The sequence below is a fragment of the Syngnathus floridae genome, chromosome 5, assembly GCF_059516105.1.
Source record: "Syngnathus floridae isolate MCC-2025c chromosome 5, RoL_Sflo_1.0, whole genome shotgun sequence".
Lineage (NCBI taxonomy): Eukaryota > Metazoa > Chordata > Actinopteri > Syngnathiformes > Syngnathidae > Syngnathus > Syngnathus floridae.
The window spans coordinates 4,575,006-4,602,155 of NC_142417.1; the positions used below are offsets into that span (position 1 = coordinate 4,575,006).

Sequence of the window (27,150 nt, forward strand, 5' to 3'; positions counted from 1 at the left end):
TAATTTCAGTCCAATGTACTCTCTTTATTTATATATATATATATGAAAATAAATATCTAAAGGAAAATTTGTGCGAAATAGCAAAAACCTTAGGGAACCAATAGAACAAGTGCTAACAGACCCATTGACTTGCCTGTTTATGTCTGAGAACAATGGATCAGGAATTTGGGTCAGAATGCATCACGTGAACCTAAGCTGACTCGTAAAAAAAAAAAAAAAAAATGTCGTATTGAACTTGAGTTTGGGGCGGGTGGCAGTAATAATAACACGCAGGTTTTCATGGCAGTACGTGCTCCCCTTTCACTGTACAGTACTTGGAGCTTCTCTAAACGGGCTTAAAATAATTCAACAAACTGTTGGCCTGGCTTTTCCTTCCGCCGCTTTTCTTCTCTTTGGCTTCATTCCCGGGCTTCCTGGAAATCTTCAGAACGGGTCGGCGCCACTCCCACTCTCTCATCAGTTCCGTTTGAATGTTGGCCGGTAACTGGGAAAACACCCGAGGGTCCACGTTTGGGGGCAATCGATGCGTAGCGGTGACGTGGGCGTCGTATGAGCATGTGCTACGGGTGGCTGTCGTGACCGGTTGAGACGCTTCCGCTAGGAGAGAAGAGGTGCTCTGTGCGGGTCCGGCCCGGGGCGATGCCGCGTCACGGCTGCTTGGGCTCTTTGCGCTGTTGTCTGGAGTGAGCGAAGGCATATCGCCGATTGAGTCGAGATGATCTGCACCGCTTCCGCGGTCAATCTAAAAGGAAGTCACATTGAAAGATACATTTATTATATGATCACAATAATGAAAAATATCAATTCACTTTACACCTAAATTACAAAGAATTGTAATATACGAAAATAGATCATTTATACATCATCTAAATAAATTGACATTTGAATTTTTTTTTTTATTTGTTATGAGATACAGTGAATACATTTACATGAATTAGTTAATGCTAATGAATTAGTTTAGCACTCAAAAAGTATGTCAATGGAAAATATTGGCACACAATACAATAACTGCTCATCTATTTGATGGATTGGTGAATCTCAGCAGTTTATTTCATCATCATCATCATCATCATCATCATCATCAGTAGCAATAGCAGCAACGCTATAAATTCCACTTGAGTGCACTACCTGGCTTCGAGTTGGGTTGTGCGGTGAGGCGCTGGGTGCGAAGAAGGAAGCAATGGAGCCTCTGGCGCCAGCGGCCGGCGCTTGGGTCTGCAAGTTGCTGAAACCCACGTTGATGAGGGTCAGGTGGAATGGCGCCGCCGTGTCCACCATTTTGGAGAAGAGCTTCATGGCCAAGGAGAGCAGCTGGGCCGGGGCGTCGTCGCCGCTGGCTAAGATAGATATTGTAGTTAATGAAGAGCAAAGCAAAATTGGATCAGCATCAAACTGTCCAACGAGCCACTACAATTGGTCGGGTTAGACGTGTCCGTCACGAGCTTACCCGAGGTGATCTTATGCCCAATGTGGTTGGGGATGGGACACTGGCGGCTCTCCCGACTGTGCCACTTGTTGCTCGCTGAGAATTTCCGAACTGAGAGACGCAAGGTTTGCGGCTGTCTGCCGTCCTTGCGCATCCTGGATTCCAAACAAATGTTTCAACTGAGATACAAATATTTATATGTGACACGCTTCAGCACAGATATATTTTTGGAGGGAGTTCATTTGACCAATTGAAAGACTCTGACCTCTCCACCAGGCTGCTGAGAAGCTGTTGAATCTTGTCCATCACTTCTTTCACACTTGACATTTTCTTAAAAGAGTCTTCATCGCTGAGAGACTAAAATCAGGTCATTAGCATTGACGCGGCACACCAAAGCGATGACGCGTTCCACCGATACCTGAGGGGCTCCGGTAGGGTTGACGGGAGAGTCGTCTGCGCCGAGGGACAGATTTTTCAGACGCGCTGCGCACGTAGAGCCCAATTCTCTTTCGAGCCTAGTCAGTGGGAAGAGCTGAAGGTCTCTGACGCTGACCAATCCAAGTGCTTGGAGCCTTTTGGCCGTTTGATGTCCAACCCCTGAAGATGCACAATAGGGAAGGAATGAAGGTAATGTCCCCCCAATCAACACACACACAACATTTACCTGGTATTTCACGCAGGCCGCTCAGGCCGCCCACGATGTCGTCGATATTTTCCGGCAGCAGTGTGGTTTGCTGGTTGGGCTTAAAGGTGCCCGACACCAGTTTGGCCAACAGCTTGCTGGTGGCGACACCAGCGCAGCCGGTGAGGCCCAATCGACCGCGGATGGCTTCCCTCAACTCAGCGGCGATGTGCGACCCTAACGCCAACTCTGGGTGAATGTTGGCTTTAGCCTTTGCGGCTTCACCTGTGCATCAAAAAGCATCATATTTTAGAAATTAAAACACACAAACACTAAACTGTAAATATACTACGAACAATCATCAGCAATATTAGGGTTAGTTAATTTCACAAGCTGTTTCTGGGCTTACTTGAAGTGCTGTAGACGTGGCCCATAAATGAGAACTCTGGTGTGTGCGGCAGCCGTTTTGCTATCATCTCGGTGATGTCCACAAAGTTCTCGTCAAAGCCAAGCCTCTCTACCAATGGACAGAAGGACAGCAGCAGATCTTGTAGGGAGAGCAAAGAAATGAGAAACATCAAGCAGAGAAATTATACAGGGGTTATAAATTCATCTGAAGAATAATGAAAACAACCTAATGAAGTTTGTCATCCAACTACTGTTCAGGTTTGGCCTACCCGTCACTTGATAGGACATTTCTCTGTAGTGCGTCAGATCTTCTCCTTTCACCAGCACCAACTGAGGACATTTCTGTTTGGCGTTGGTAACAGACATGAGCTTGGTGACACCCTGCTGCCTCGCCACGTAGTTGCACGTGACGATGATGTACTTCTGCTGGATACCTGATGAGAATCACAAAGATATTAATGGGGTTGTTGACCAAAAGTAACTTTTTAATAGATTGTACCGAAATATTTGGTCTCTGAAGTGCTTGAGAAATGTCTAAATAAATTGTTTGTGAAATGCCTAGTTCCCAAAATGTGTCAGAGAGCAACACCTTATGAATTTTGCCTGATTTCCATAATTGGAGAGTCTTCACCATATTTTTTTAATTACATCATCTGTAAGCTGTTTATACTCTGATGGTAACACATAGCCTAATATGTCTCTTTTAAACCAAACATAATATTTGTGATCTTAGTGGTAAAAGAAAGGGTACCTAGAGGAACATCTCTCAATGCTGGATTTCGGATCATTTCCACCTGAGCATAGAAGCAATCCAGGTCAAAATGCAAAATTACTCTGTGTGCAGGTGTTGGCTTCACACTGAGGCTCGATCCTGAAATTGCCAGAACATTTCAGACACATTTCAGTATTAAGTTTGCATCGAAAGTTCAGTAATTATATTTGGTTGTGGCGTTACGTTACCAGAAGCTCGACGGGTTGTTGGCAAATCTGTCAAAAGTTGCTTCCACTCGATTTCATCCTCTTCCATCTCGTCCTCGCTGCTTTCCATCGCAAAAATTGTGTTGTCAAAATTGAAAATATAATCGATGTTTTTGCTAGCTGTCAACAGGGGAAGGTAACATACCACAAAACAAGTCAGCAACGCCAGGCTCACAAACAGCGCCATCTGTCGACAGTATGGCTTCACTACAAGACAATTGACAAAACTCACCTGAAACTTGATAAAAATTGAAAAATTAGAGCACAACACATGGTATGTCGATATAAAAGCGTTTGGACGACAACATATTTGATATAAAAACATTTTATACCACCGTCCAACGCGTCCTGACTCCTATATAAGCCAACCTGACCGCAACCTGGGCCCCAGACAAACGCGGTAACTTCTCGGTCGAGTGTTGGAGTGATGTTCCCGGCTTCTGAGCTCTTCTCCCGGGTACCATGCCCTTTCCCGAAGCGCTCCTGCAAACGCCCCTACTGTTGGTACAAACATACCGAGGACGGGCGACATTTGTTTGGGCACTCCTTCCCGCCATTGTGGTCGTTACAACCGGACCCAACAGGTGAGGAACAAGCGTGCGTAAACGTTAGCTCAAGGCGCTAATTGACTGGCTTCAAACGACGTGGTTATTTAAAAAAAATAAACGTAAGTAAATTATCAGTAAGAAAAGGAGTAGGCCGTCTAATTGTATGTTTATTGAACTTGCATAAGGAAAACCTCAAATACAGTCATTGAATTAATTAGCAAGCTAAGGTTCAACTTGTTTGTATTCGTCTTTGTATCTTTCTACAAAACTCCTATTTGGTTTGGAAAATTGTAATAACGTTAACAAACGTCCATTGATAAAGTTTTGTCAACTAAGAAATTGGAAATAAAATGTCGCTGGAAAACCCCGCCGTTTAATGAGGGAACATGGACCACATAAGAATTGTCAAAATCCGCAATTAGGAGGGAAAGGCATGATTAGGCACTACTTAAGAAGTTCGCAAACATTGGTTTAGTTTTGCGACATTAGGGACAAGTTTTAGCTGGTGAAGTGTGCAGTGGACCAGATCAAAAGCAGCACTAGCTGGATTTGAGCCAAACAAACACAAAAAAATCGCATAGGACATTTGTCCAGTTTGAGGAAACTAAAAAGATTTGCCATTTTAAAAGACAAAAAAATGTGTACAACAAGCTGCTATAGAGATGCTACTATATTTACACACACTTCTTGACCAGTCCTGCATGCAAACCAGTCTTTTTTGAAATGTACTTTAGAAAAACGGTGTGAGTATATTTGCCATCTCTGATTGCTGTGCTACAGGTGCCCAAAATGACATTCAGTCCACCTTGTTAGCGACGCAAGTTGCAGACCACACCAAAAATCAGCCCTTCCAAGAGCTGGAGTGCATCAACAAGAAGATCGAAATGGCTAAGTATGAAGTAGAGCAGGAGCGAAGGAGGCTGTCATGCTACCGCGCGGCAGAATTCATCACCCTCACTGAGGCAAAAGGCAAAAATTCAAATAGCTGTAAATATGTTCATCGTCTGACTATCAAAACACCCTCCCCTCAATCCACAAAGTACGTGCTTGACAAGTCCAAGCCGAGGACCGATTTGGAATACGATCCTATGTCCAACTTCACAGCTGAATTTGGGTCATACAAGTCAATTAATAAGGCGTTGAAAGGAATGAGCACACATCAGGGTGATGTAAAAAAGCCAGTCAGCCATCAGGTGGCGCCGTACCACTCTCCGTCCCCTGGGATACAAGATGACAACGACGCTGATGACCTCCTGATACTGGAAAGACCATCCTTGCCTGGCAGGAGTTTATCTCAAACTTGCTGTGATCCTGATACTCACTTAAAACCAGTCCAGGAGGTTGGTACCATTTATCTACAAGACCTGCTATGCACGCGCATACGCACACCTCCATGCACTGTTTTTAGTATTTATATATTTTCTTTAATTGAAAATTTGATTACACTCAATTCTTCATACTGTTGCTGTTTGAATTTCAGCCCACGTTGTAGACCGCAAATGAGAGTTGAATGAGATGAAAGTGGCCTTAAAAGGTCTTGAATGCTCTTACGTTTAGCATCCTCTGCCCTACAGAAATCCTGCATCAAGGATCGAGAAGCTTCTGCTACGAATGTGATTGACCTGACTGAGTGTGTGGAAAAGCGTCCCGATCCCAAAGCTAGTATTTCTCAATACTCCGAAGAGGAAACCAAACGAGATGACATTTCGGACAAGAGCAACCAGCGGTTGTGTGTGGAGGTTTCAAAGTATTTGTCAGGGGCGCGGCAAACCACTGAGTGCCAGCCACCCAAGAAGAGTGGTCAGGAATCAAGCTGCGCTCAAATTGACAGCCACCAGGTGTCGGCAGAGGCCTCATCCGTCAAGGAGCCTTTGTCAGAAAAAGCAGCCAATGAAGATGTCATCGTCATCGAGTCCAGCTCTGATGAGGATGAAGAAGCGATGGCTGCGGAGCTGTCGGACAGCGACCCTGTGGAGGAGTGCTACCGCATCTTCATGGAGGCAAGCAACCAGCAACATGCTGTCCAGCAGCAGTTGGAGGTCCCTGTAAGTTTGCTTTAAGAGTCAAGTGCAGCCTAGGGATTGAATTGTAAATACTCACATTTGCTCTTGCTCATCTTTACCATTTGATTGATTAAATAGCTTGACAATCCATCCAGAAACTATAAATTTCATTGTGCGGGTTTGGCCAACTTAAAGCTCAACCTTTCATGAGTTGCTGCGCGAGTGTCTGAGCGCGAGCCGAGAGTGACAGCAGCAACTCCATTTGGCCGCTTGTTCTCTTTTACAGCTCTCCAGGTGTTAAATATCTGAAAATTTAGCGTTCCTTTTCGTTTTGCCAGATGGAAACAAACGAGTCGGCGAAACGCAACAATCCTGACTTTCGGGCCTTCCAACCCCAAGAACTGCCACCAAAGAAGAGGATCGCGCATGAGTTCAGAGACGCGGAGGTTTTGCAGTACACGCGTTCACCTATTTGTTTTGTTTGATTTAAAGATTTTAGCAAAGCCAAGTTAAATGGGGAACATCTGTTGATCTGACAGGTTGCAGCGGCGAAAAGGAGGCCACAGCCTAAGGTTCTGGTTCCACTACAAGAACCAGTGAATCCATCCCCGGCCTCTCAGCTCGTCGCCGTCGTGCCCAAGACTCAACATGTCCAGCAGAAGGCGGCCATTTTGACAGCTGACGTGAACGAAGCCCAAGCGTTCCCCTCGTCGGCCGCTCAAAGGAAGCAAGAGAGATGGCTCCTAGCCACTTCTTCTTCAACGCCTCCAGTAGCGACTGCTAGCATGTCGCCCGCTCCTCAACAAAAAGGTAAATGTTGCATTGACTTTATGATTACTGCAGATCACTGTTTGCGAATTTGAAAATATCCAAGTATCAGCAAATCGTTTCTCATTAAAATAAATGGAAATGCCAATCAGTTTCACCTGACCTCATCATACACTCTTGAAGATCAATTCACCTTTAAGAGAATTGTTATTCAGAGTGGCGTCCTTCCTTACAGACAAAATAAATAGCCTTGAGTAAGTAATAGACTAATTTGGGTCGACAGAATAAATGACCAGAATCCATCATTCCGCCAACGGTGCGCGACCTAATTTCACATTGTCTCCTTGCAGCGTGTGTCAACAACATACCTCCAGGCTCCGCCGTAATCAACGTGGGCGTCAACTTGCATCTGATCCTCCCTCAGGGCACCCTGCCTCTCAACGCCACCTCCAACACGGTCACCTCCGTCCTGACCCCCATCACTCAAGTGCACCTTGGCTCAGACAAAAACGTGAGCCTTTCGGCGCCGATGCATCGGTCCACCGCGCCGCTGCTCATTCCCGCCATTCCGCGGAAACGCTGCCATTCTTCCGCCGCGGTGGCTCTTCCAACCCCCGCCAGTGAAACGACCAGCCAAGTCTCTGTTAAGGTACGCACACTTTTTTTTGGTACTCTCTCTGTACATTGAATGGTTAAAAACAAAAGTGCTGAAAATGAAAATTGTAATTTCCCGTGAAAAGCCAGGAGCAACCCCCAAACGAAAAGCCAAGCAGCAGCCTGAGGCGGCCAAAGACAAAGTGCCCCATGACATCCGACAGTGTTACGTCACAAAGTTCACCGAGGCGTTCCTCGACACCTCCGCCAATGTCGACGAGGCCTTTAAAAAGGTGATCTTTTCGCTTGTGAGAAATCTGACACTCCGAGATATAATGGTTTTGTCCTGTAAATGGTCGCTAGGCCCTTGCTGAGGAGAAAACGGTGTACAGTCGCAGCGTCAACAAACTCAAGTATCTCAGCATCGCTGTGAATGCACTGAAGAGGTTGAAAAAGCAGAATTCAGGCAGTTCCAGAGGTGAGAGGATTATTTGTCAACCGTAAAGAGAACGTCTCCTGACTGTGGATTTTATTTTCTGCTGACTTAGATGAAATAATCAACGGCAAAAGCTCAAAAGGAAATATTCCACTAAACCAAAAGCAGCTCAAAGGAAAGGGTGAGAGTGACTCTATGGTGCATCGAATTATGCTCGCACTGCGCTTCCATCGACGCAAATGTTCTTTTCCCTTGCAGATGATGACGCTTTGCATGAGATTTTGAGGGATTACATTTTGAGCGAAGAGCAGCTGATTGAGAGTAACTATCCTATTCAGCACCCCGAGAAACCCGGCTACGCCATCCTTTTGGCAAACCAGAGGAAGGGCAACAACGACCGTAAGCTCCCAGACTACTGCCCGTTGTAACCACGAGAGGTCGCACTTGAGCTACATCACATATATATGACCGCTCGTCTCTGAGTAGCCTTGAAGAGGATTTGTTGCCGGTGCGGAGCTACATACTCTGTGAACAAAGAGGGCAAGCACACCCGGATGGAAGAATGCAACTATCACTATGGGAAAGGAGTGGAGAAGAAAGGTATATGAGGACTGTGCTGCTATGTGTCACCACGTCTTATTTATGGGGGGGGGAACATTTAGAGACACTCACTTTTGGTTTAATTATTGGTCTCTAATTGTAAAGTTATTTGGGAAAAACTTTAACAATCTAAAATGTTTCGATCCTGCGTGTAACGGCCACAGTGCCAGGTGGGGTGGAGACTCGCTATAGCTGCTGCCAGGGAGTCATGGGAGCACCCGGTTGCCAGATTTTTAAGGTGAGACTCCTGTCGACAAGAATTGGTGGCCCTCTTTTGTTACTTTGTCTCTCATTTGCGACAGTTGCATGTGCACGATTCCCTCGCCATGGATGGATTTATGGCAACCTCCCCCCGATGGCCTGTAAATGGCTGCTTCCCGGGTGTCTATGCGCTGGACTGCGAAATGGTGACATTTGCATATATATAAACATGTCCTCTTCATCTTAATAGAGAGGTTTTTTTTTGGAACACAGAATTGTTTCTACTCATCTGCCTCTTTTGTTGTCAGTGTTACACCATTCACGGCCTGGAGCTGTCACGAGTGACTGTGGTGAACTCAAACCTCCAAGTGGTCTACGACACGTTTGTCAAGCCACGCAACGAGGTCATCGACTACAACACCAGGTAACTAGCTAGAAATGGACAACCACCAGGAGTATAGTGACGTGGCGCCTTGTACAGGTTTTCTGGCATCAGCGAGGAAGACATGAAGGATAACCAAATGACTCTGGCCGAGGTGCAGAAGACATTGTTGAGCTTCATCAGTGCCGACACCATTCTGATTGGGCACGGCCTGGAAACTGATCTCTGTGCCCTGAAGGTGACATTGGGATGTTTTTATTTATTTATTTTTTTAAAAAATTCATTTTTTGTGTAGGGACTAAGCAAATTCATTCGTAGGATTTCATTGTATGGTGTGTTATTGAAGGCACAAAATGATGCCAAAGATTTTTTTTTTTTTCCTTTCAATGGTCTGAAGCATCATTTGACTGCAGTAGTACCATCCTCAAGTGAGGCATTTAGACAAGACGATGCTGGGAGAAAAGAAAAGGATGTATGTGCAATGGTCAGTTTTACTGGAGGAGTCATGGAACAGCTTAGCAGTCCAACTTGTTGAAAATGTGATACATTTGGCTGCTTGGCTTCTTCTTTGACAATTGCAGGTTGTGCCAAATATACTGAAATGTTGCATATGTGTGTTTTGAAAAAAAAAAAAAAAAGCAAATACTATTCATTTTTAAGAGCTGGCCTATTATAGGATCATCCTGAAGTTTTATCTAAAAGCCCAGGGACTCAAGCTTTCTACGAGTGGTGAATATAAGAGTTTAAGCCACCAAAGATGGACACTTCAGGGCAGTGTGTTGCTCTCTTCCCACTTGTAGTTGCTTCACAACACGGTGGTGGACACTGCAGTGGTCTTCCCCCATCGCCTGGGCCCTCCACACAGGTTGAGCCTCAGCAGCCTCACAGCAGAACACCTGACCAGGATTATTCAAGAGAGCGGTGGGTCTCTCCTTGATCAAACCACTGTCTTGTACTTCCTGTCATTTTGGTCCTAATAAAAGTATAATTTGGGGTATAGTGGGAGAGTGGAGGGGGGGACAAAATGGCATCCTGCATAAGTCTAAAACCTGGTTTCTCCCAGTGTGCGGCCACGACACAGCAGAAGATGCCTTCGCCTGCATGGAGCTCATGTTGCTGAAGGGGAAAGATGGCAAAATGAAAAAATGATGGAAATCACACAACACCTCACGCCATTGTTTAAAAAAAAAAAAAAGTTGCTTTATTAACTAATCCGCCTGATATTTATTTTGCTAATTTTGTTATTGTTTGTGTGTTCATACACTAAAATTGCACTTAGTAACTAAAAATTAAAACATGCCTGGAGTAGGGTAAGGATTGGGATTCATTGTCTAAATAAAAACAATGACATCATTTTTGTTTTGTTTTCATTTTGAGTCAGCCAATGAACTGCCAGCTTTGAATGAGCCTCAGGTGGTCCAATGAAAATGGCCGTGAATCTTTTGTGATTGGTTCCAGATTCTGCACATCAGGTATTATGTTTTGATTTTTAAGCATATTAAAATTTGTTCCAATTCTGCAAGTCAATTCTACATGGTTAACCATTGATCGGTTTTCACCCCACAACATTAGGTACACGTGTCTTGGCGTTATTTGCCACCGTCTGTCACATAAGCCAGAAATTTTAATTTGCAACAAAATGACGGTTTGGCTGAGTGATGACTCATAACTTGTAAAGACAAAGTATCACCATCATTGGACCAGACAGATGTTTGTAATATTTTGTCACTTTTTTTTTTCCCTAGCTTTTGCGTTACACCACCTACATCTAATGTTGCACCCTGGTGAGTATAAAACGCACAAAGTCATCTCCCGAATTCTGCTATTTCCATTACTCAGCCTTCTTCTTTGTCTTCCTTTTCCGACCGCAGCACCGACGCAGGCAACACCGGCACATCTGGACAAACAGGAGCAACGCCAGCAGGACGACGGCGAGCAGGAACCCAATCACGTCCAGGCTGTGGTACTGGTACCAGGTGAGCTCGTGGGCTTGTACCCTGAGGTGCTTGGCGCCCTTATGTCGCATGGTGAACTCGATCCAGAACACGGCCTCGTCCAGGGCGCTCATGGGTCGGTCGTGGTGGATGACGGACAGACGCATGGCGTTCTCCTTGTACCTGTAGACATGGAAACACAAGTATGGTACAAAAGTGACTTTTTTTTCTGATGACGTGCACCCAAATGTGTTCGAAGTAAACCGTAAAAACGTACGACTTGTCATCGATGACGGTCCTGATGGAGCGGCTGAGGTCTTCCGATGACATGAAGTTGAAGTCCACAGTGATGGCGACGCCTTTGGTCGTCATGTGCACCATGTTGTCGGGCTGGTCAGCAAACATGGGAATGCCCACCATGGGCACCCCGTGGTAGATGGCCTCGTAAATGCCGTTGGTGCCGCCGTGAGTGATGAAGGCTCGCGTCTTGGGATGACCTGGATGGGTTCAGGGTTGAGTTCGAATGACTTGCCTCTAGGCGCGTAGGAGAAATGATGGCTACGAACCCAGCAGGTCATTCTGAGGGATCCAGTCGTACAGTCTTGTGTTTGGGCCCAAAGTAGATGGTTTTGGTCCGCTATAACGCCAAAGAACCTGCAAATCAGAGTTAAAAGGCACTTTATCGCAAATTGAGCATAATTGTAGAATTTTTTTTAATAAGAATCATCTTCATTTATTATGCAGGTGTACATGTCAAGGTCAGTCCAACCTTCTGGGGGATTTGAGCAAGGCCTGAAGCGATCATGTCGGCTTTCTCGCTGCTGACGTTCTTGACCATGGATCCCAGAGTGAAGACTACAATGCCGTCGTCGCCTGAACTCTGCACAAACTCTTCCATGTCCTGAATAGGAAAAAACCAAACAGCAGCGCCTCAAAGGTGAAACACACTTTGAATCTATCCTGTTATTTGCTGTTTTCCGTGCTCATGGTAATAAGTTAAGGAACCTCTTTTAGACAAAAGTAGTCCTTTGCCATCATTTTTAACATGACGTGTGTATGCGAGTGGGGCAGTTACTGTGAATCTAAACAGATGCAAAGAAAAAAAAAAATTTAATTTACCTTGGGTAAAGGTTTGGCGGGCCTACAGTGGATCCCGCCAACAAACTTGAAGTTGGGCATGTAAGGACGAGGATAGTCAAAATCCCAGTAAGATCTTATCAGCCAGATGTCTGCCTTCCCCATTAATTCGCAGCCACTGGTGGGCTTGCCTGTCAAGAAAGACAAAAGTGTCAAAAGCCAAAGTTCATTCAGTTGAATTGACATTTTATGCAGCGCGTCACTCACCTTTGAACTCCGTGTAGTATTTATCCACTCCTGACCAAAGGGTTAATTCAACCATGACATCATTCAAGGCATAGAAGAGGAAGTTCCACATTCTCTCAGAGAAGCTCATCTTGTCGGTCAGTTTACTCATGATGCCGGGCACGAAAGATGGCGGGGCGGGCATCTGGCCGCAGTAGCGCTCCATGTTGTACACCATGGAGAAGCGCAACGAGTAGACCAGTGGGATGTCCAGTATCTCGGCGACCAGTTCGCTGCCCGCGTAGATGGGGTCCGCCAGGAGCAGATCGTACTTGCCCTCCTTCAGCTTATTCATGATGTTGTCCGACTTCACCACGCCGTCTAAATACTTCAATGCGTACTCCAGATCCTGCTTCATCATGGTCAAGAATTTGGCGTAGATCTCAAAGTAGTTCATGTAGTCAATCTCGTAAATGGAGAACGCGAGAAAATCGTCCATGAAGCTCTCGATTTCCTCCAACGAGATGGAGACGTTGAAAGGCAGGTAGTGGAAGCTGGACTTATCGCTGGCCTTCATGAAAAGTGAAGCGCTGGGAAGCATGACTGTCACGTGGTGCCCGCGCTCCACCAGCGACCCCAGAACTGGCTTCATGTTGATCCAGTGGCTGGCCTCGGTATACCACACCAAGATACGGCCGCCCTCGGCGCCGGCCGCCGCACCGAGGAGCAGCAGTAGGGCGCAAAGCGGGACCTTCTCACCCGGCATTGTCGTGGCAGCGTGTGGTCGTGGCGTGACCCGCAAAGCTTTTTAAACTCAGCCAGTCGTAGAAAATGAATCATTAACTCGACAAAGCTGAACTCTGCCTTGCAGTTGGACTCAAAACAAGGGCTTACAGGTAAAAGGTGAGCGCTTGTAAAAGTTCCGACGGGTCAGCTCAAGCATCGCAAGAGAGATACTTGGGCCACACCAAAACGCGAGTCTAAGGAACGAACGGTACCGTTCTCCGTTGCCTTCAGCCGCACCGGCATCGTAGTAAGTAATAAACAAAAGATCGCCAGCAAGGCCGGAAAAAATTTTCACCCGCGACGTTTGTGACTCAAAAGTGCAGTTATCTTAATTGAGTTAATTATTAGTTAAAAGGTTGGCGAGCGTCATCCAGAATCGCGTATGTGTCAAAGGCAAGCATAAATCACTGCAACTCCTGCAACCGATCAAACTTTGACAGCCATCCTGCACCCCCCCCCCCTATTGAAAGTTAAAATGCAATATTTTTTTTCAGTCCTCTTCGGATTTATTCTATATAAAATCCTTTGGTGTTATGCGACAACAAAGAATGAATTGCTCAGCCTTAGTTTCGATGTTCTCATGACGCAAACGTGGGCAGCTGATTTGAGAGCGCCGCAGAGGTCACAGGGGTCCGCTTGGTGTGAATGAGTGAGGGAGGGGCCGCTCCGAGCTTGAGGCGGCGGTGGTCCGGCTTTCGGCAGCCACTCTAGTTTTTACTGGAAAATGTCACCTCAAGGCTTCTTAAAGCTTCCTCTGTCCTCCCCCTCATTAACATTGTAGATTTCGTTTTTAGCGCTCCATTCAGGAGCGGGTGGAAAAACAATACGCATTTGAATATCGTAATCCCACCCTGTTTTGCGGGGAATAGGGAATGAGTCTTGCTGAAAATGGAAAGACTTGAGTAAAATTCAAAATTGGCTTTTCCGTCAAACTTTCTAGACCAAGCCAGTGTAACGCAGTTTGAACACTGCACTTATGTCATGGTAGGCAATAAAATCAAATGTTTAAAACTAAACGTTCTTAAACATTAAATATAATTGTATTACTCCTGTGACAAAACACTCCTTTTGTCCAAACGAAGTTCCTCACTTCACGGGAACATAGTTCCTCTGCCCCGTGATGCGCCAAGAAGGTGGCAAAGCAATCAATGTTTGTTTTTTTTCCCTGAATGAAGCGTTTTTATTCACTTCAGCATAGTTCCTTGGCCGATGGTGCCAAAATAATTACTTTCCTGCTTTGGCCTGTTACTGTTATATATACAGAATCTCAATTTTTAAATGCACTTTGAGATTTTCCTTGACATTCCTCCCCTGGCCGCCGGACCGAGGGGTTACAGCGTCTTGCTTTTTGAAGTAGACATTTGCATAATCAGATTAGGACGTGTGATTGTCAGCCGCCTCTGCCATCACGGGGTGCTCCAGAGGAAAGAGGGTCTTGTCCAGCCTAACAATGGACCACCACTCCTACCCGAGCCAGCAACCCCCCACCCCACCCCCTCAGCAATCCTGCACCTGCATCCCACCCAGCCGCCCGACTCGCGGGCCAGAGGAGGAAGAAGGAGGGCATCGGGAGCAAGGGGGGGGGCTCGGGGTGAGCTGGGACATTTAAACTCAGTGAGTGTGAATTGGCTTTGAGCGGATAAAGAGCTCAGGGGCCTATCGGCCGGCGCCCAAAAACTCCAGAAATTCTTTTCTCTGCCGAGAGAGCGAGGGGGCTGCCCGCACTGATCTGGCCCATTGTGATAACGGATTCAGGCGGCGTGCGCGACGCTGATAAGGAATAGCGCTCTCAATAGACGATTACCCGCACGCACGCTTGGGAGAGAATAGTCAATCAGGCGCTCGGTGGAGGCGACCCAGACACGTTTTGGTTATTTTCACTTTTGCCGTTTCCCTAATGCGTGCACGCTGGAAATGACAAGCATTGGCGTAATGTTTCAAAAGCTTACTACGTAAAAAACTGAACAGAGAAATTGACGCCGCCTGTAGAAATTGTCCATCATAGTTAAAAATATTTTGCAAACTATGATCCCCGAAATTTTTCAATATCATTCGAAAATAAATTGGTGAATGCTCTCCAAGAGGAGCGGCCATCCTCTTTTTTTTTTATTATTATTATTATGATTATTCTTTATCTGCTAAACTACTTGTGCAGTTTTCCGTTACCAGAGCTATTGTGTGTGACGAAATGTTTTGGCTCGCAATTTAAAGACGATAAATTGACAAATGGGACAACACCTATGTTGAAAAATCCGATACACAAGCAGTAAGACCAATTTAGTCCTTTAAGTTCCAACAAATGGCTACGTGATTAACTGCGCTAGCAAAACGTGCTTGTTGTGACATGCAAATGTGTCACCTTGACTGCTACCTAGCTTAGCATTGTACGCCATTAGCTCATTTCACCACGAAGAGGCAAACATGTCTAAACACGCACTAGGCGGCCGAGGCCTTTTACATGATTTGCGCCTTCTTTTGGCCACGCCATAAAGGAGTCAGCTGTCAGATTTCACAAGCCGGCCGGTGTGTCCAGCTGCCCTCTGCTCCCTTTAACACGCCATTAGCGCTGCTTTAATAGCGCTAACTGTTTACTCTTGGGCTCAGTCGTCGTCGGCTGCCTTTTTAGAGGGCCTCAAAGGACCACCGCCACTGTTTACGACTTGCATGAGAGTCGCTTTGAGTCATTCGTTCAATAAGCTGTTGATTCTTGGAGTTGTCCCACATCACATATAATCACACAATAACTTTACATTTATACTATTTTATGATTTCTTACATTCATTGTATTCTTTTATTCCTTTTGAATGAATTAATCATTTGTAAAATTCCATTCAAAACTAAAATAACATCTTAATACTACGGAAAATTCAAAATTAAATTTTTAGATTTATAAATATATAGGACACGTTAAAGGTAATACTGAATAATGATGTTTATTTAATATATAGGATACGTTAAAGGTAACATTGAACAATGATGTTTGCATAACTTTAAATATTCTTACAAACCTTAGCGACCCATGGAAATTTGCAACAACAACAAAAATCACCTGTTTAATTTATCGGCACAAAATTTGCTGGACAGGAAGTCGGCCATTTTATTTTCAAGCACCCATTTTTATCGGAAATAAAGGACTTCAGCAATACAGTAATGCCCCATGTATCCTGCAGGGTCACACGAAGGTTAAATACTCGATAGTCCAGGGCCACTGAGGCTTTAAAGAGTGCCGTCCTTCTGCACGTTTGCTGAACTGGACAGCGCTTGACTCTTGGGTGACTTTTGGGGTCACAAGTTAAGCTGCCTCCATTCAGGCCTGTGGTCAATGGTCAGCTTTGTGCCCGTCACATTGTGCTGGACTTACTGGCCTAGTTAAGCGCAAACAATAGCAGGCGGTGGATACTCTTAGCTTAGCTCCAGCTGTAGCATTCATGTCCTGACTGTCATTAATTATTTTATTTGATCATTTTTAGTCGTAATATTTTTAGAAGTAGGTGTATTTTTTTTAATAATATACAGTAAATCATGGCTTAATTTGAGACCCCCAAAATAGAATTCAGCCCCCCTCCACAAAGTCCAAGCCAACCCCGCCTCCTTCCCAATTTCATACAAAAATAAAAACGTTAATGCTTGCAAACGTGAGCAGCAGGCACTGATTTAAGGAATGTTGGGCAGAAATTCCTCATCAACAAAAAGTTTATTCAATAAATAGTTCAAATAAATAATATTTCTTTCACAAGCAACAACAGAAATAAATTCCACAAATAGCTATCGGAGGCTAATTATGTGAATTAGCGTCACCACAAACAAAAATACATCAATCTTTGGCGAGATGAGTTGCAAACTGTACAAAAACGAGTCCTCACATCTTCAAGAAAAAACAACAGTGCAATCTCGTCAGTCGAGGTGAAAAAAAGATATAAAAGTGCTTTTTTTGAGGGGTTCACGGAGATAAATGTCTTTTTGTAGACAAGTTGTCCCCTTTTTGTAGACAAATACTGTACCTAACAAGTCATACATCCATGCACAATACAAACACAACGCTGCTCATGTGCAGTCCTCACAAAGGTAGAATGTCAGACCCGGGTGGGGGGGAGAAAAAAAGTGGGTCAGCAAGTCCGTTTGCGGCAGTGATCCTACCAGGGCTCCGAGCTGCCACAGCTGGACCCTGGCGAGGAGGGCGCTTCGGTGTCACTGGCCAGCGTCCAAGGACGCGAAGGCGAGCGCAGCTGCTCCATGTTGCCGCGCAGCAGCGTGAGGAGGGCGGCAGGGGCGTGCTCGACTCGCCCGCCCACGCCGCCACCACCGCCGCCCTGACTCTCGAGCAGGCGCGTTAGGAAGTCGATGTAGCGCATTGCCAGCCGCAGGATCTCGTTCTTGCTCAGCTTCTTCTCGGGCGGGTGCGTGGGGATGAGCTTGCGCAACTCGGAGAAGGCGCTGTTGACATTGTGCTGGCGCCAGCGCTCGCGCGTGTTGGTGAACACCTTTCTGGTCATGACGGAGGAAGTGATCAGATCTCTGGTTCCTGTGCAAAAACAAGCAAGTGTTGTCTCAGTTACTTCCTCAGATTTGAATATAAAAAGATTTCCAATTAAAATCACCCTTTTTTTTTTAACAATGATCAAATGATAAAAACATTTGAACACAAATTTGTATGAAAGCACGTTATGACACTGGCATAGTTTTGCTAGGATTAATTTGGTGTTGTTTTGTGGGTTCTTGGTGCCAAGGAACTGTTGAAGTGAGGAGAGGAGTTTTATTTTGTAAGTCCATAGCACTATCTAAAAGAAAAGTAGTGCTTTTCTGCCGTCGTTTGGCAGCTCTAAGCAATTAGAAATATTTTGGCTGAAATTTGATAGTCTCGTACGTTTAAGCACTGCACATATAGAGCGTGCAATTGAAATAGCTGGTGAAGCAGCATGTGGCACATGAGCTAAGTTTGTTTTGGAAAACATTGGTTTACAGCTGAAATTTAAATAATCAGAAAAAGTTCCGAAATTCAGTAGAAAAGGAAAAAAAACTGGAAGCCCAAATTTTTCTGGGGGCAAAAAATGTAGAATGTATGCATGTTCGTGCAAATTGATATTTATTTTCAAATATTGACATTTTTGACACAATATTGAACGTGATCAGCAAAACGGTTGTATTCATTTATATTTATTTATTTATATTTAGTAAAAAAGTAGAGTTGAGGCATGTTTGAACTATTGCATTTTACTTCTAATCCTAATTTTTTTCATTAAGCGTCATTAACCATTATCGTATTTTATCAACAAGTCAAAGTGATCCTTACCTTGTCGTCAAAGTTGTCCTTTACGGGTCATGAGCAGACGAGCGGAGGGAAGAACCAGCTTTCGACACTCATCCAGAAAACAACACTGCCGCATGATTGCGTCTGACATTTTATAGCGGGCTTCTGAATGACGTGGTCATTGTGTGACGGGAGGGGAGAGGAGGGGGCGGGGCAGGGGGGGTGGTCAACGCCCCCCTATTAACACCATCACACCGCCCATCTATTATGACCACAATGAGGCACCTTCCTCATCATCATCACTTATCGCTGTGTGAACACTCTCAAGCGAGCATTCTCACTCACCTCCTCGCCTCCCCCGATAATTGATATTTTCATGACAATTATTATTATTTAATAGCGATGCCATTTGAGGACATCCATCAGGATGACAATATTGGATTAATTTGTGACAGGTTGCGCTTATATTACGCAATCAGGTCGCGGCATTGCAAAAGGTGTGTTTGCAGTGATGTGCTTGCAATCATTTTCAATAAAACACAGAATTCTCAGATTAGTTTTTTTTTCTCGGTGTGAAAAGTTGACTTTCCTGTAACTGAGACATCTTTCTTTCTTCTCCTACTGCAGTCGACACGTCGGGACAACCCACCGTCGCAAACACCATTACGCCGTTAAAAATGGCCGCGAGCCTCGTTTGAATTCAACCCGATCGACCCACAGAAGGTAAAAGTAGCACATCCAGATTGACAGGTGAACAATATGTGTTTTGTGTGCCACTGTGGTAATCCTGTCCAGGCCCCCACACATAAATTAGCCAGGAAACGCTTGTCCACGCTTACTAAAAAAACAGCCCAGATTTAACCAATATTTTTTTTTTTTTTTTTTACACCCTTCAAGTGTTGTTTGAAAGACGCAGCCTTCCGTGAGACTCTCTGTGTGGAGTAGGAATTAGCATAATCTGATTAAGGGGCCGGGATTAGCCCCCTCGGGCCCGTTTTTTTCTGAATCAGCCATTCATGGGCGACGCCCTCGCGGCCAAGAGGCTGCACCTGCAGGCCCGACGCCATCGCGCTGACCCTCCTCACGCCAAATATTAGAGCGTCTTGTATTGTATTGTAAATGTCTATTTGTTGGACATTTTATAATAAGTATAGCAGTGCCTAAAGACACGAATAACTTTACAGAATTTACGTTCATATTCTTTATCCTCTGCAAAGAACGACCGACATTCTATGTGGTCATTCCTTCCTCATTCGAAAGGTTTTCACCTTCATCGAGTGAAGCTTAGCACTAAGCGCATCACATTTGGTAACACGTTTACGACCTTGTTCCGATTTGGATCGAACCCTTTATTTCCCTCCAACGCCGTCCATCACCTGTACGTGCGACACAGGTTGATGGATGCTGGCGGACACTTTAACTGCGGCTGCGATCGCCGATAACGAGGCGACCTTTACACAGGCGGCCCCTTTCCCACCGTACAATCAGCACGCCATTACGTCCGCTGTTTACCCACCGAGCATTTAACGCAGCTCTTTGGACACGCCCCCCCCCCCCTCTCCTGTGCCATTCAACAACATTGTCTCTTTTTTTTTCCCCCTTGCCTGCGTCACAGGCTCGTTAGTTGGTTATTGATGCCGGCCAGTCAGTGTGGGATGAGCCTGTCCGGACTCTCCCAGTCCAAGTCCCCAGGGGTGGTCTTTGTCTGGAGGACTTGTGGAGGTGGGGGGGGTGGGATTGTGATGGGGTGGATCATTCCTCTGGGAGCTGCTTGACTGCGCTGGCTGGTAAAGATAAGCGTTCTCTCTCCACATGCTTAGGTGGTGATAAGGGGATTGCTGCACTCCACACTTGAATGTTTTTTTTTGACACACTCAGCGTTTTATTGTTTAAATGCACAAATACAGCTCAGGAAAACACAGTATGATATAAATACAGCAGAGTTTTTAAATACAGCAAGTGTCATTAATATATTTTAGCAAACCAAACAATTGCGAACATGCGAAACATCACAGTGAACGCCGAACCGGAAATGAACAGAATGGGTTCATTTAAAAGAGTTTCAGTCTGGTCTGTCCGTCTGTTCGTCCGGGCACCTTCTCGTAGCTCAGCCTGCTTTTTTTCAGAGGTGTCAGCGCTAAAGAACGCACAAACATAAGCAGGATTATTTGTTATATTAATATTTATCATATTTAAGCTTACCCCACTACATTTTCTTACCTTTCTATCAACCCACCGATCGATTCAAAATCTTACCAACCTACCCATTAACCAATCTATTTTCATACCCATTTACCTTCCTCCATCAATCAACCAACTTACCTGTCTACTCACCATTTTCCGAGTGCTCTACTGTCCACCTACGACAGTATCTCACCTATTCGAGGCAAGTCTGCCGCATCTTCACTTCTCTTCCTCTCTTGTCCCATCCAGCATCTCGACCCATACATCATTGACGATCTCCCTCCCGTGTGTGAACCTGTACCAGTCGGACCACCTCTCTTCAATGGGCCCTTTGAAGGCGGGCTGAGGAGGCTGAAGGTGGTGTCCAAGAAACTCGGGCCTTGTTGCGACCACTCGCCGCTTCCCCTCTCTATCATCATTCCCGCCACGCTGCTTCGGCCCATGCTGCCTGTTAGCACCACTTCCTGGCTGGTTTCGCCCTTCCACAGACCAGCTCCTGACAAGCCACTAAGCTCCGGGCTTCCGGCAGGCCATGTTGGGTCGTGAGTAAAAAAAGTAGGTTCTCCCTGCGAGTACAAGCTGTTCTCTGTGTCATCTGGGGCCAAGAGGAAGCTGGGATTGGTGCTAGGAAATACTTCTGGAGCGGGAATGGACATCTCAGGTGGTGGAGGAAGAGATGGAGCAGGAGGAGGAATAGGAGGAAGTGAATGGATTGGACCTGACCGGGCTGGCTGAGCTTCATACAGGGAAGTGATGTTGCTAAACAGCTGACAAAAAAAAAAAAAGTATCATTATAAACTAAAAAAAAAAAAGAAGAGGAGCCCCTATGCATCTCCATTTATTTCAAAATTGAAATTATTCTGACATAGGCCTTATATTCTGGATGGTGCAGTGTACCTATTGAAGTGTCCCGCGAGCATACCTTCAGGACCTTGTGTGGCACCTCTGGCAACATCTCCACCAGCTGCGTCAGAGAGGCGGCCAGTAGCCATGGCAACGAGGGCGCCCTTCTGAGCATGAGCTGAGCCACCAGCGAGTTGATGCAGGGAAAGTGCAACAGGATAAGCTCCTCCTGGTGAACATGGAGGGAGGGGGGGTGTAAATGGGGTGACAAATGCGAAGAGGTCACGTGGAGCTCACCTGTGAAGGCGTGACAGCCAGCCAGTCTCGCTCAAGATAGTCGACAGGATTGCGAGTGCTGGACATCAGGCTGAGGAAACAGATCTGCTTGACCCACCCTGCCACTTCCGCTACCTCTGACGCAAACAGCACCTATCGTAGGTAGGAACATTCCATTCTTATATCGCAGAAGAATCCACACAAAATGGCTCGGTACCTTGACATCCAGGTCCTCCAACTTCATGCCAAAAAGCACTACTGACGAGTAGATCATCACCAAGTTGCTGAAGGCTTCGCTGGAGAACCTGCACCGATACACGGTAACTTGAATGCAGCGAGGTGGCAACACGAGTCGAGAACGTTAAAGTGGCATTATCCACCTCTAGCTGCCAGTTTCTACTCCTCAAGAGAACTGATCAGATCAAATGTTGAGCAACCTGAGTGGAACTGACCCTCCCCCTTTGCAGTCCGGGTCGTGCAGTATGATCCAACAGTAGTTGTACTGCAACGACAGAGCGGTGAGCCTCATCACAATCGCCTCGCAGGCTCGCTCCTCACACAGCTCCTCCTGCTCCTACACACACACACACACATACATGCAAAATATGGTTACAATAATACAGGAGTTCAATAGGTGGCGTGTCGGTCTACCTGAATAACGATGGCGGTGCTTTCGTCCACCGTGATGATGGAGTAGTAATTGGTCCCGCCCAGCATCTGCAGGGATGGACAGTGGCTTCTCTCGAGTAGCATTATGTTGAATCTGCCATACCAGCGACAAAAATTCGAGGTGACCAAATTTTCTAATTTCAGTATATACCATAAGCAACACTTACGTAGACTCCAGCATCTGCGGCAGGAGAGGCCGATTGAGGAGCGATTCAGTCACCAACAACACGTACGCCACCTTGTCCTCGAGGCTCTCCTCGCTCTCCTGCTCATCTGTGAGAATAGAACAAAATCACCTCCTGGATCAACTAGAACGGGCCGAGTGAGTCGCACGCTTACCTCCGCTGGGGAGGACTGTGTCGAAGGTGAGGTGCTTCACTCTCCCTTCCTTGCAGACGGTCGCCCACGGAGAGGGGCCCGGGTGGTCGTACTCCACCACCAGAGAAAAAATGTCCCACGGGAAGTCTGGACCCAGATGCTGCTCATACAGCAGGACACACCTGCTGCCCAGAACACTATACGGACCAGGTAAAGGACTCAACTTAGAAGTAGGGCCTAACAGCTATGGAGTTTTTTAGTTCGAGACCGATTCAAATTTTTAACCGATTAATCGGCCGATGTATAATGAATAAAATAATGTTGCCACCCTCGCCCACAATTCTGAACTTTTTAAGTGCATGAGCGTTGATGTTCTTACCCACCTTTTAACAACTCTAGCACCGTTCAGTGTTCTCCTGTCGTTTTCGGGGTGAACTGTACATACAGCTGCAGAGATACAAATAGTAGCTAAACACTGTCACGGTATTTCATGCTTATATAGGAGTTCTGAGTCAAGAGTTCTCTTTATTTTATGATGATACGGTTAACAGCTGACCAAAATGCAAAATTCACCATCTCAACAAAACAGTATTACATAACTGTTCAAACGTTCCATTTGGGTGAAAGCTCAATTAAGAGTCTAGTGCCGCCACCTAGTGTGCAAAGTTGTCAATAACATGTTCAAACTTACCAGTCAGTTGTTTCAAGCTTTGCTCGATTGTGGACATTCTTTGGTCACAGTTACGTGACACGATGATAAGAATCTGCAACAAAGCAAAAGTATCATGTTATTGTAGCTGTGAGGGTTTGAAACAGTTTTATTTTTCTTCCCAAATACTGACTGACTTTGTCATGCAGCCGCACCGCCACCAACTTCTGCAGCTCCAGTAGTTTGACGTCGGATTCGTGGTTCCTGCCCCCGAGGTGTAAAATGATGTGCAGCCTCCTCAGCAGCCGAATCAGACCCGTGTCCGTACAAGTCTCCTCTGCCTTGCTCAGGTAATCTAAAGCGGAAAACTTTATTGGTCCAGGGGAGAATCAAAGTACACAGCAATGTTGTTACGAACCCACGGCGGCGCTCAGGTGACACTTCAACAGCAGTTCCTTAGCTCTAACCAGCGTGTGGATAACAAGCACCTGGTGGAACAGCTGCTCCTCATCTGCAAGCAACACCACGTCAACAATGCCGCCTTTGAATGGTTCTCTCAACATCATCCTTCCCCTGAGTCCTACCTCCTCTCGCGGCTGGGGTTGCCCTGCGCGTCGCCACTTCTCTTTGTTTGAGCACATAGCGCGTTTGGTCTGAGGCCAGGTGCTCAAAGTCCCTCCAGGTTGGGAGATTGAGGCCCAGCTCTGTGGCTGAGGACAGACGAGGCCCGGCCAGAGACTGCAGTTCTCGGTAGGCCTGACGCTGGCTGCCTGAGGGCGACATTAAAACACATCTTGAGTTCTTCTGGAAAAAGAATCAAAAAAGTTCATCTCTATCCTGACACATCATGTCTTGTCTCTGTATGGCAAGTAAAAGCGGGTTCACCACCTACCAGTGGCTTGGACTTGAATCACGCTACTTTGGGGGGGATCCTGAGCAGCAGCGGTCATCTGCCCTCTAGTGGCGTATCCTGACGCTGCAGCTGCAATGATAGAGTTGGTGGGGGGCTTCCTGTCTGCTTTGCGTGTCTGCTGAGGAGTAAGCTGCACCACAGAGAGCCTTTCTTGTTCTTCCTCTGGTGCTGAACAACACACAAGATCACAAATTTGAAACCCAGTAAATTCCTGGACCAACGCTCCGATCTGCAGGCCGTTGGGAACATATATGGTAATATATACAGGCATATATAGGTCCCATTCGCAAATGTATATTATCACCCATAGGTGATTAATTTCCGGATGTCAGCATGTTTTCAATTTTTTGCAGACTTTATATTAATGTAAAAAAGCTGGGGAAAAAAATCTAAACAATAGCTATTAACTGCAGATTCCCGCAACCTGTAGTGGGAGTGGACGCCTGCTGCGATCTCAGCATCATGAAGGCGGTCAGCGGGTCGGTGTGCTGCACCGGATGACGTCCAGCTGCTGTGACAACGCCTCTCTTGTCCATTTTCTGGCTTCTGAAGTTGGCGTCCAGCTTAGAAGGAGGAGGTACGGATGACACTTGGACACATGACTTGTTAGCGCTTCTGTTGTCGGAGCTCGAATTGACTTCGTTTGTGTCACGAGCAAGCCTTTTTTGAGCAAACTCAGCAAAACTTGTGTAGTTTGGGACCAAGATGAGAGCAGTTTTAGACTCTTCCGGTTCAGGTGGAATACTTTGGAAGCAGTCTTGAGAGACAACAGGAGAAATTGTAGTTAGCGAGGATTTGGAAGAACATGACGTCTGAGCTTGACTAAAGTTCTGTTATGTGAAGATTTTATGCAACACGTGCTGAAGAAAATCGAAAGTGAGCTCACACTAACCTAACACATTGTTGAAGTCCGCATGAGAAGGAACGTCAGTGGTCAGCCTCTCCGGGGACTCCCGCATGTCACCAAAGAATTCTCCCATCTCCGTTTCTATAGCCAAACTCCCCAGGGAGGTTGACTTCAAGGCTTCGTTCAGAGGCTTAAAGTCAACAGCTGCTTCTTCTACTTCAGGTTCTGTCAAAAGATACGAATTGTATCATGTAGTGTAACTCAGATGTTAGCCCGGGAAAATCTTGATTCTACCTGCAAGCAGCAAGCTTAGTACATAGTTTGGATGCTTCTCGGCCTTCCAAAGCACCGCCCTCAACTGTTTCTGAGATTCTGCTGGCACCAAAGATCTAAAGTGTCATAGAAATAAAATCCAGAAAAAAACAGTACATTGACAGTACATATATACAAAGTCTACAGATTGTCCCATCATCACTCACAATATGTCCACTGGAGACAATTCTTCCCTCTGAAGGTCACGTAAGCTCAGACAGGGATGGCAATGACTGGTGTCAGCTGTTGGTGGAGTCAGAGTCACCTCCAGCTCCATCTCAGTCGGAAGCGTTACCCAGTCTAAAGAAAAACCAAATACAGCGGGAAAATCTCGATCTCTTCAAGTGCTGACCTTTGCATTAATTTTACTTGGTCAGTTTGAAAATAAGTACCGCAAACAGACTTTCTAGGTATGTCCAGTACCAGCACCAAAATATTGTGGTAAAACCAGTTCCAGATCCTGATATATTTGTCTCATAATAGGGAAATTTGCAAGCCCAAGTCAATAGTACCGGCCTTGTTATATACCAAAGCCATTGTGGTATCGGACCAGTTATATTACAGAACCACTACCAGCCCTTTTTATAGTCTCAGAACCAGATTCTACGACCAGACCCAAGTTATTACAATACCTGGACAGGCCCAGTACCGGTACCAGTAAGACAACTGGTGCCATCTCTTGTCCACTAACAGAGTCACTTATTGTACCAGTTTCTGTATGAAGAGTTATAGTACCAGAACCGGAACATGACGTATGAACTCCGGTGCTTCAGTAGTACCAAAACCTGAGTTTCTAATACCAACCTGGAGGGGTATCCTTCATCCAGTCTTCTTTGCCAGTTGATTCCACTGAAGGAAAATGGCAAATGTCCACTGATGCTGATTTATCTGAAGGACAAACACAACAAAACTTTTGTCATTTGTATGTTAAGGTCACCGACCCGTTTGTTACCTTTAAAAAGTGCTTCCAGGTCGGGGAGTTGCTCAGGCTCTTCCGCAACCACATTCAAACAATGACAAACACTTGAAAAACTTCTGGGGTAGTTGACGGTCATCATGTGATTGCCCAGAAGCTCGGGTAATAGCAAAGGCTACCAGAATAAGAATGAGCAGTCAGTCAGGAGAACAAAACAACTGGAATGTGAGTTAAATTACCTCGTTTGGTGTCAGTGACTCTTTTGTAAACACCTCGGTGATGAAATCTTCTAAGTGCACTTCGTCACTGGACCTCTCGTAAGGCACGCAGTGTCTGTAAGTTTGGAATCAGCACTTTACACTTGCATTCAAAACAGTATTTATGACATGGATGTGCTAGATAGTGGTGGGAAGTAATGAAGTATAAATACCACACAGTCGCTGTTAAATTCTTTTTCATTTTTGTATGTTGGTACATTCCAGAGTTGGCAGTTGGATTTCTAAGTCAAGTATCTGGTCTACCCTTATGCACCTGAATATTGTTTCCTCAATGACGGAGTCTTTGCTCATGCTTATTAGCGGGTCGGCCACCAACAGGGTCTTCAGCCGGGACACTTTGCTCTTCAGGGTTGGCAAAAGTTTCAAACTAGGCAGGAAATTGGCAGCCACCATGTCTTCTGGTAGGAGTAGATCTGCCAAAATCCAACAATGATTCCAGTGGCAAATTTTCCTTGCTGTATGTAGTTATTTACCGTTGTCTTTAGTTACAAAATCCAACTGCGTAGTCAACTTGGCGAAGGTTTCCTCACACAGATGGTCAGGCTTTGCTGAGTCAGCCAGACAGCTCGCTACTTTCTCCACCTTGCCCTTGACACTCCCAAGGTCATGAAATGTGGAGCAGAACAAAGCTGCTGTCATTCTAAGAACGGCAGACGTAGGGTTGTATTCTAAACAAAATCTCATAATCTGCTATGAGCCACTAGTGAAA

At 45.7% G+C, this 27,150-nt stretch overlaps 5 protein-coding genes and 1 long non-coding RNA gene across 10 annotated transcripts in view; 2 read left to right on the top strand and 4 right to left on the bottom strand.

The window, feature by feature from the left end:
- On the bottom strand, window positions 1–4,016 carry poli (polymerase (DNA directed) iota). Of its 3 annotated transcripts, none has more exons than XM_088375925.1 (11): window positions 3,667–4,016; window positions 3,417–3,554; window positions 3,208–3,327; window positions 2,726–2,890; window positions 2,458–2,595; window positions 2,091–2,333; window positions 1,845–2,023; window positions 1,692–1,783; window positions 1,448–1,581; window positions 1,129–1,337; window positions 326–742 (listed from the first exon to the last, which is right to left on the bottom strand). In XM_088375925.1, exons 2-11 carry the CDS (start codon window positions 3,502–3,504, stop codon window positions 326–328), a joined length of 1,785 nt encoding a protein of 594 aa, XP_088232051.1. In that variant the 5' UTR covers window positions 3,505–3,554; window positions 3,667–4,016. The 3 variants fall into 3 exon arrangements, with proteins under 3 accessions (XP_088232050.1, XP_088232051.1, XP_088232052.1); XM_088375926.1 differs by lacking the exon at window positions 3,667–4,016 and adding an exon at window positions 3,580–3,650 and having other exon boundaries at window positions 3,417–3,493; XM_088375924.1 differs by lacking the exon at window positions 3,667–4,016 and having other exon boundaries at window positions 1–742; window positions 3,417–3,614.
- Window positions 3,723–10,319, top strand: LOC148397635 (uncharacterized). Its single transcript, XM_088375922.1, has 17 exons — window positions 3,723–4,018; window positions 4,763–5,322; window positions 5,557–6,027; window positions 6,324–6,431; window positions 6,525–6,795; window positions 7,104–7,402; window positions 7,494–7,640; window positions 7,711–7,825; window positions 7,896–7,964; window positions 8,042–8,182; window positions 8,270–8,383; window positions 8,548–8,621; window positions 8,686–8,790; window positions 8,893–9,008; window positions 9,066–9,204; window positions 9,767–9,887; window positions 10,030–10,319. The coding sequence occupies exons 1-17, from the start codon at window positions 3,862–3,864 to the stop codon at window positions 10,113–10,115; spliced, it is 3,093 nt and encodes a 1,030-aa protein (XP_088232048.1). The 5' UTR covers window positions 3,723–3,861; the 3' UTR covers window positions 10,116–10,319.
- On the bottom strand, window positions 10,151–13,006 carry LOC148397636 (UDP-glucuronosyltransferase 2A1-like). Its single transcript, XM_088375929.1, has 6 exons — window positions 12,245–13,006; window positions 12,020–12,168; window positions 11,670–11,801; window positions 11,467–11,554; window positions 11,178–11,397; window positions 10,151–11,083 (listed from the first exon to the last, which is right to left on the bottom strand). The coding sequence occupies exons 1-6, from the start codon at window positions 12,966–12,968 to the stop codon at window positions 10,798–10,800; spliced, it is 1,599 nt and encodes a 532-aa protein (XP_088232055.1). The 5' UTR covers window positions 12,969–13,006; the 3' UTR covers window positions 10,151–10,797.
- On the top strand, window positions 11,648–26,598 carry LOC148397637 (uncharacterized). The gene is made up of 9 exons (XR_015858572.1): window positions 11,648–11,837; window positions 18,864–18,959; window positions 20,670–21,701; window positions 21,769–21,859; window positions 21,926–22,057; window positions 22,353–22,530; window positions 22,604–22,736; window positions 23,385–23,525; window positions 24,502–26,598. It is a non-coding gene; the product is annotated as an uncharacterized LOC148397637 (long non-coding RNA).
- Window positions 16,664–18,389, bottom strand: tal2 (T-cell acute lymphocytic leukemia 2). The gene is made up of 2 exons (XM_088376560.1): window positions 18,279–18,389; window positions 16,664–17,510 (listed from the first exon to the last, which is right to left on the bottom strand). Exon 2 carries the CDS (start codon window positions 17,479–17,481, stop codon window positions 17,122–17,124), a length of 360 nt encoding a protein of 119 aa, XP_088232686.1. The 5' UTR covers window positions 17,482–17,510; window positions 18,279–18,389; the 3' UTR covers window positions 16,664–17,121.
- shoc1 (shortage in chiasmata 1) overlaps window positions 20,101–27,150 on the bottom strand; it is an 8,101-nt gene continuing 1,051 nt past the window's right edge. For all 3 annotated transcript variants that reach the window (XM_088375920.1, XM_088375919.1, XM_088375921.1), the window contains 24 exons: window positions 26,915–27,054; window positions 26,695–26,854; window positions 26,403–26,496; window positions 26,200–26,338; window positions 26,052–26,135; window positions 25,415–25,547; window positions 25,230–25,324; window positions 24,981–25,160; window positions 24,513–24,845; window positions 24,068–24,256; window positions 23,760–23,945; window positions 23,594–23,686; window positions 23,373–23,530; window positions 23,218–23,290; window positions 22,910–22,973; window positions 22,548–22,723; window positions 22,376–22,481; window positions 22,191–22,302; window positions 21,992–22,113; window positions 21,757–21,844; window positions 21,561–21,692; window positions 21,343–21,492; window positions 20,614–21,187; window positions 20,101–20,373 (listed from right to left, as the gene is read on the bottom strand). In XM_088375920.1, the coding sequence (XP_088232046.1) occupies window positions 20,288–20,373; window positions 20,614–21,187; window positions 21,343–21,492; window positions 21,561–21,692; window positions 21,757–21,844; window positions 21,992–22,113; window positions 22,191–22,302; window positions 22,376–22,481; window positions 22,548–22,723; window positions 22,910–22,973; window positions 23,218–23,290; window positions 23,373–23,530; window positions 23,594–23,686; window positions 23,760–23,945; window positions 24,068–24,256; window positions 24,513–24,845; window positions 24,981–25,160; window positions 25,230–25,324; window positions 25,415–25,547; window positions 26,052–26,135; window positions 26,200–26,338; window positions 26,403–26,496; window positions 26,695–26,854; window positions 26,915–27,054 (3,667 nt within the window). In that variant the 3' untranslated portion in view covers window positions 20,101–20,287. The remainder of the gene's footprint in view (window positions 20,374–20,613; window positions 21,188–21,342; window positions 21,493–21,560; window positions 21,693–21,756; window positions 21,845–21,991; window positions 22,114–22,190; window positions 22,303–22,375; window positions 22,482–22,547; window positions 22,724–22,909; window positions 22,974–23,217; window positions 23,291–23,372; window positions 23,531–23,593; window positions 23,687–23,759; window positions 23,946–24,067; window positions 24,257–24,512; window positions 24,846–24,980; window positions 25,161–25,229; window positions 25,325–25,414; window positions 25,548–26,051; window positions 26,136–26,199; window positions 26,339–26,402; window positions 26,497–26,694; window positions 26,855–26,914; window positions 27,055–27,150) is intronic.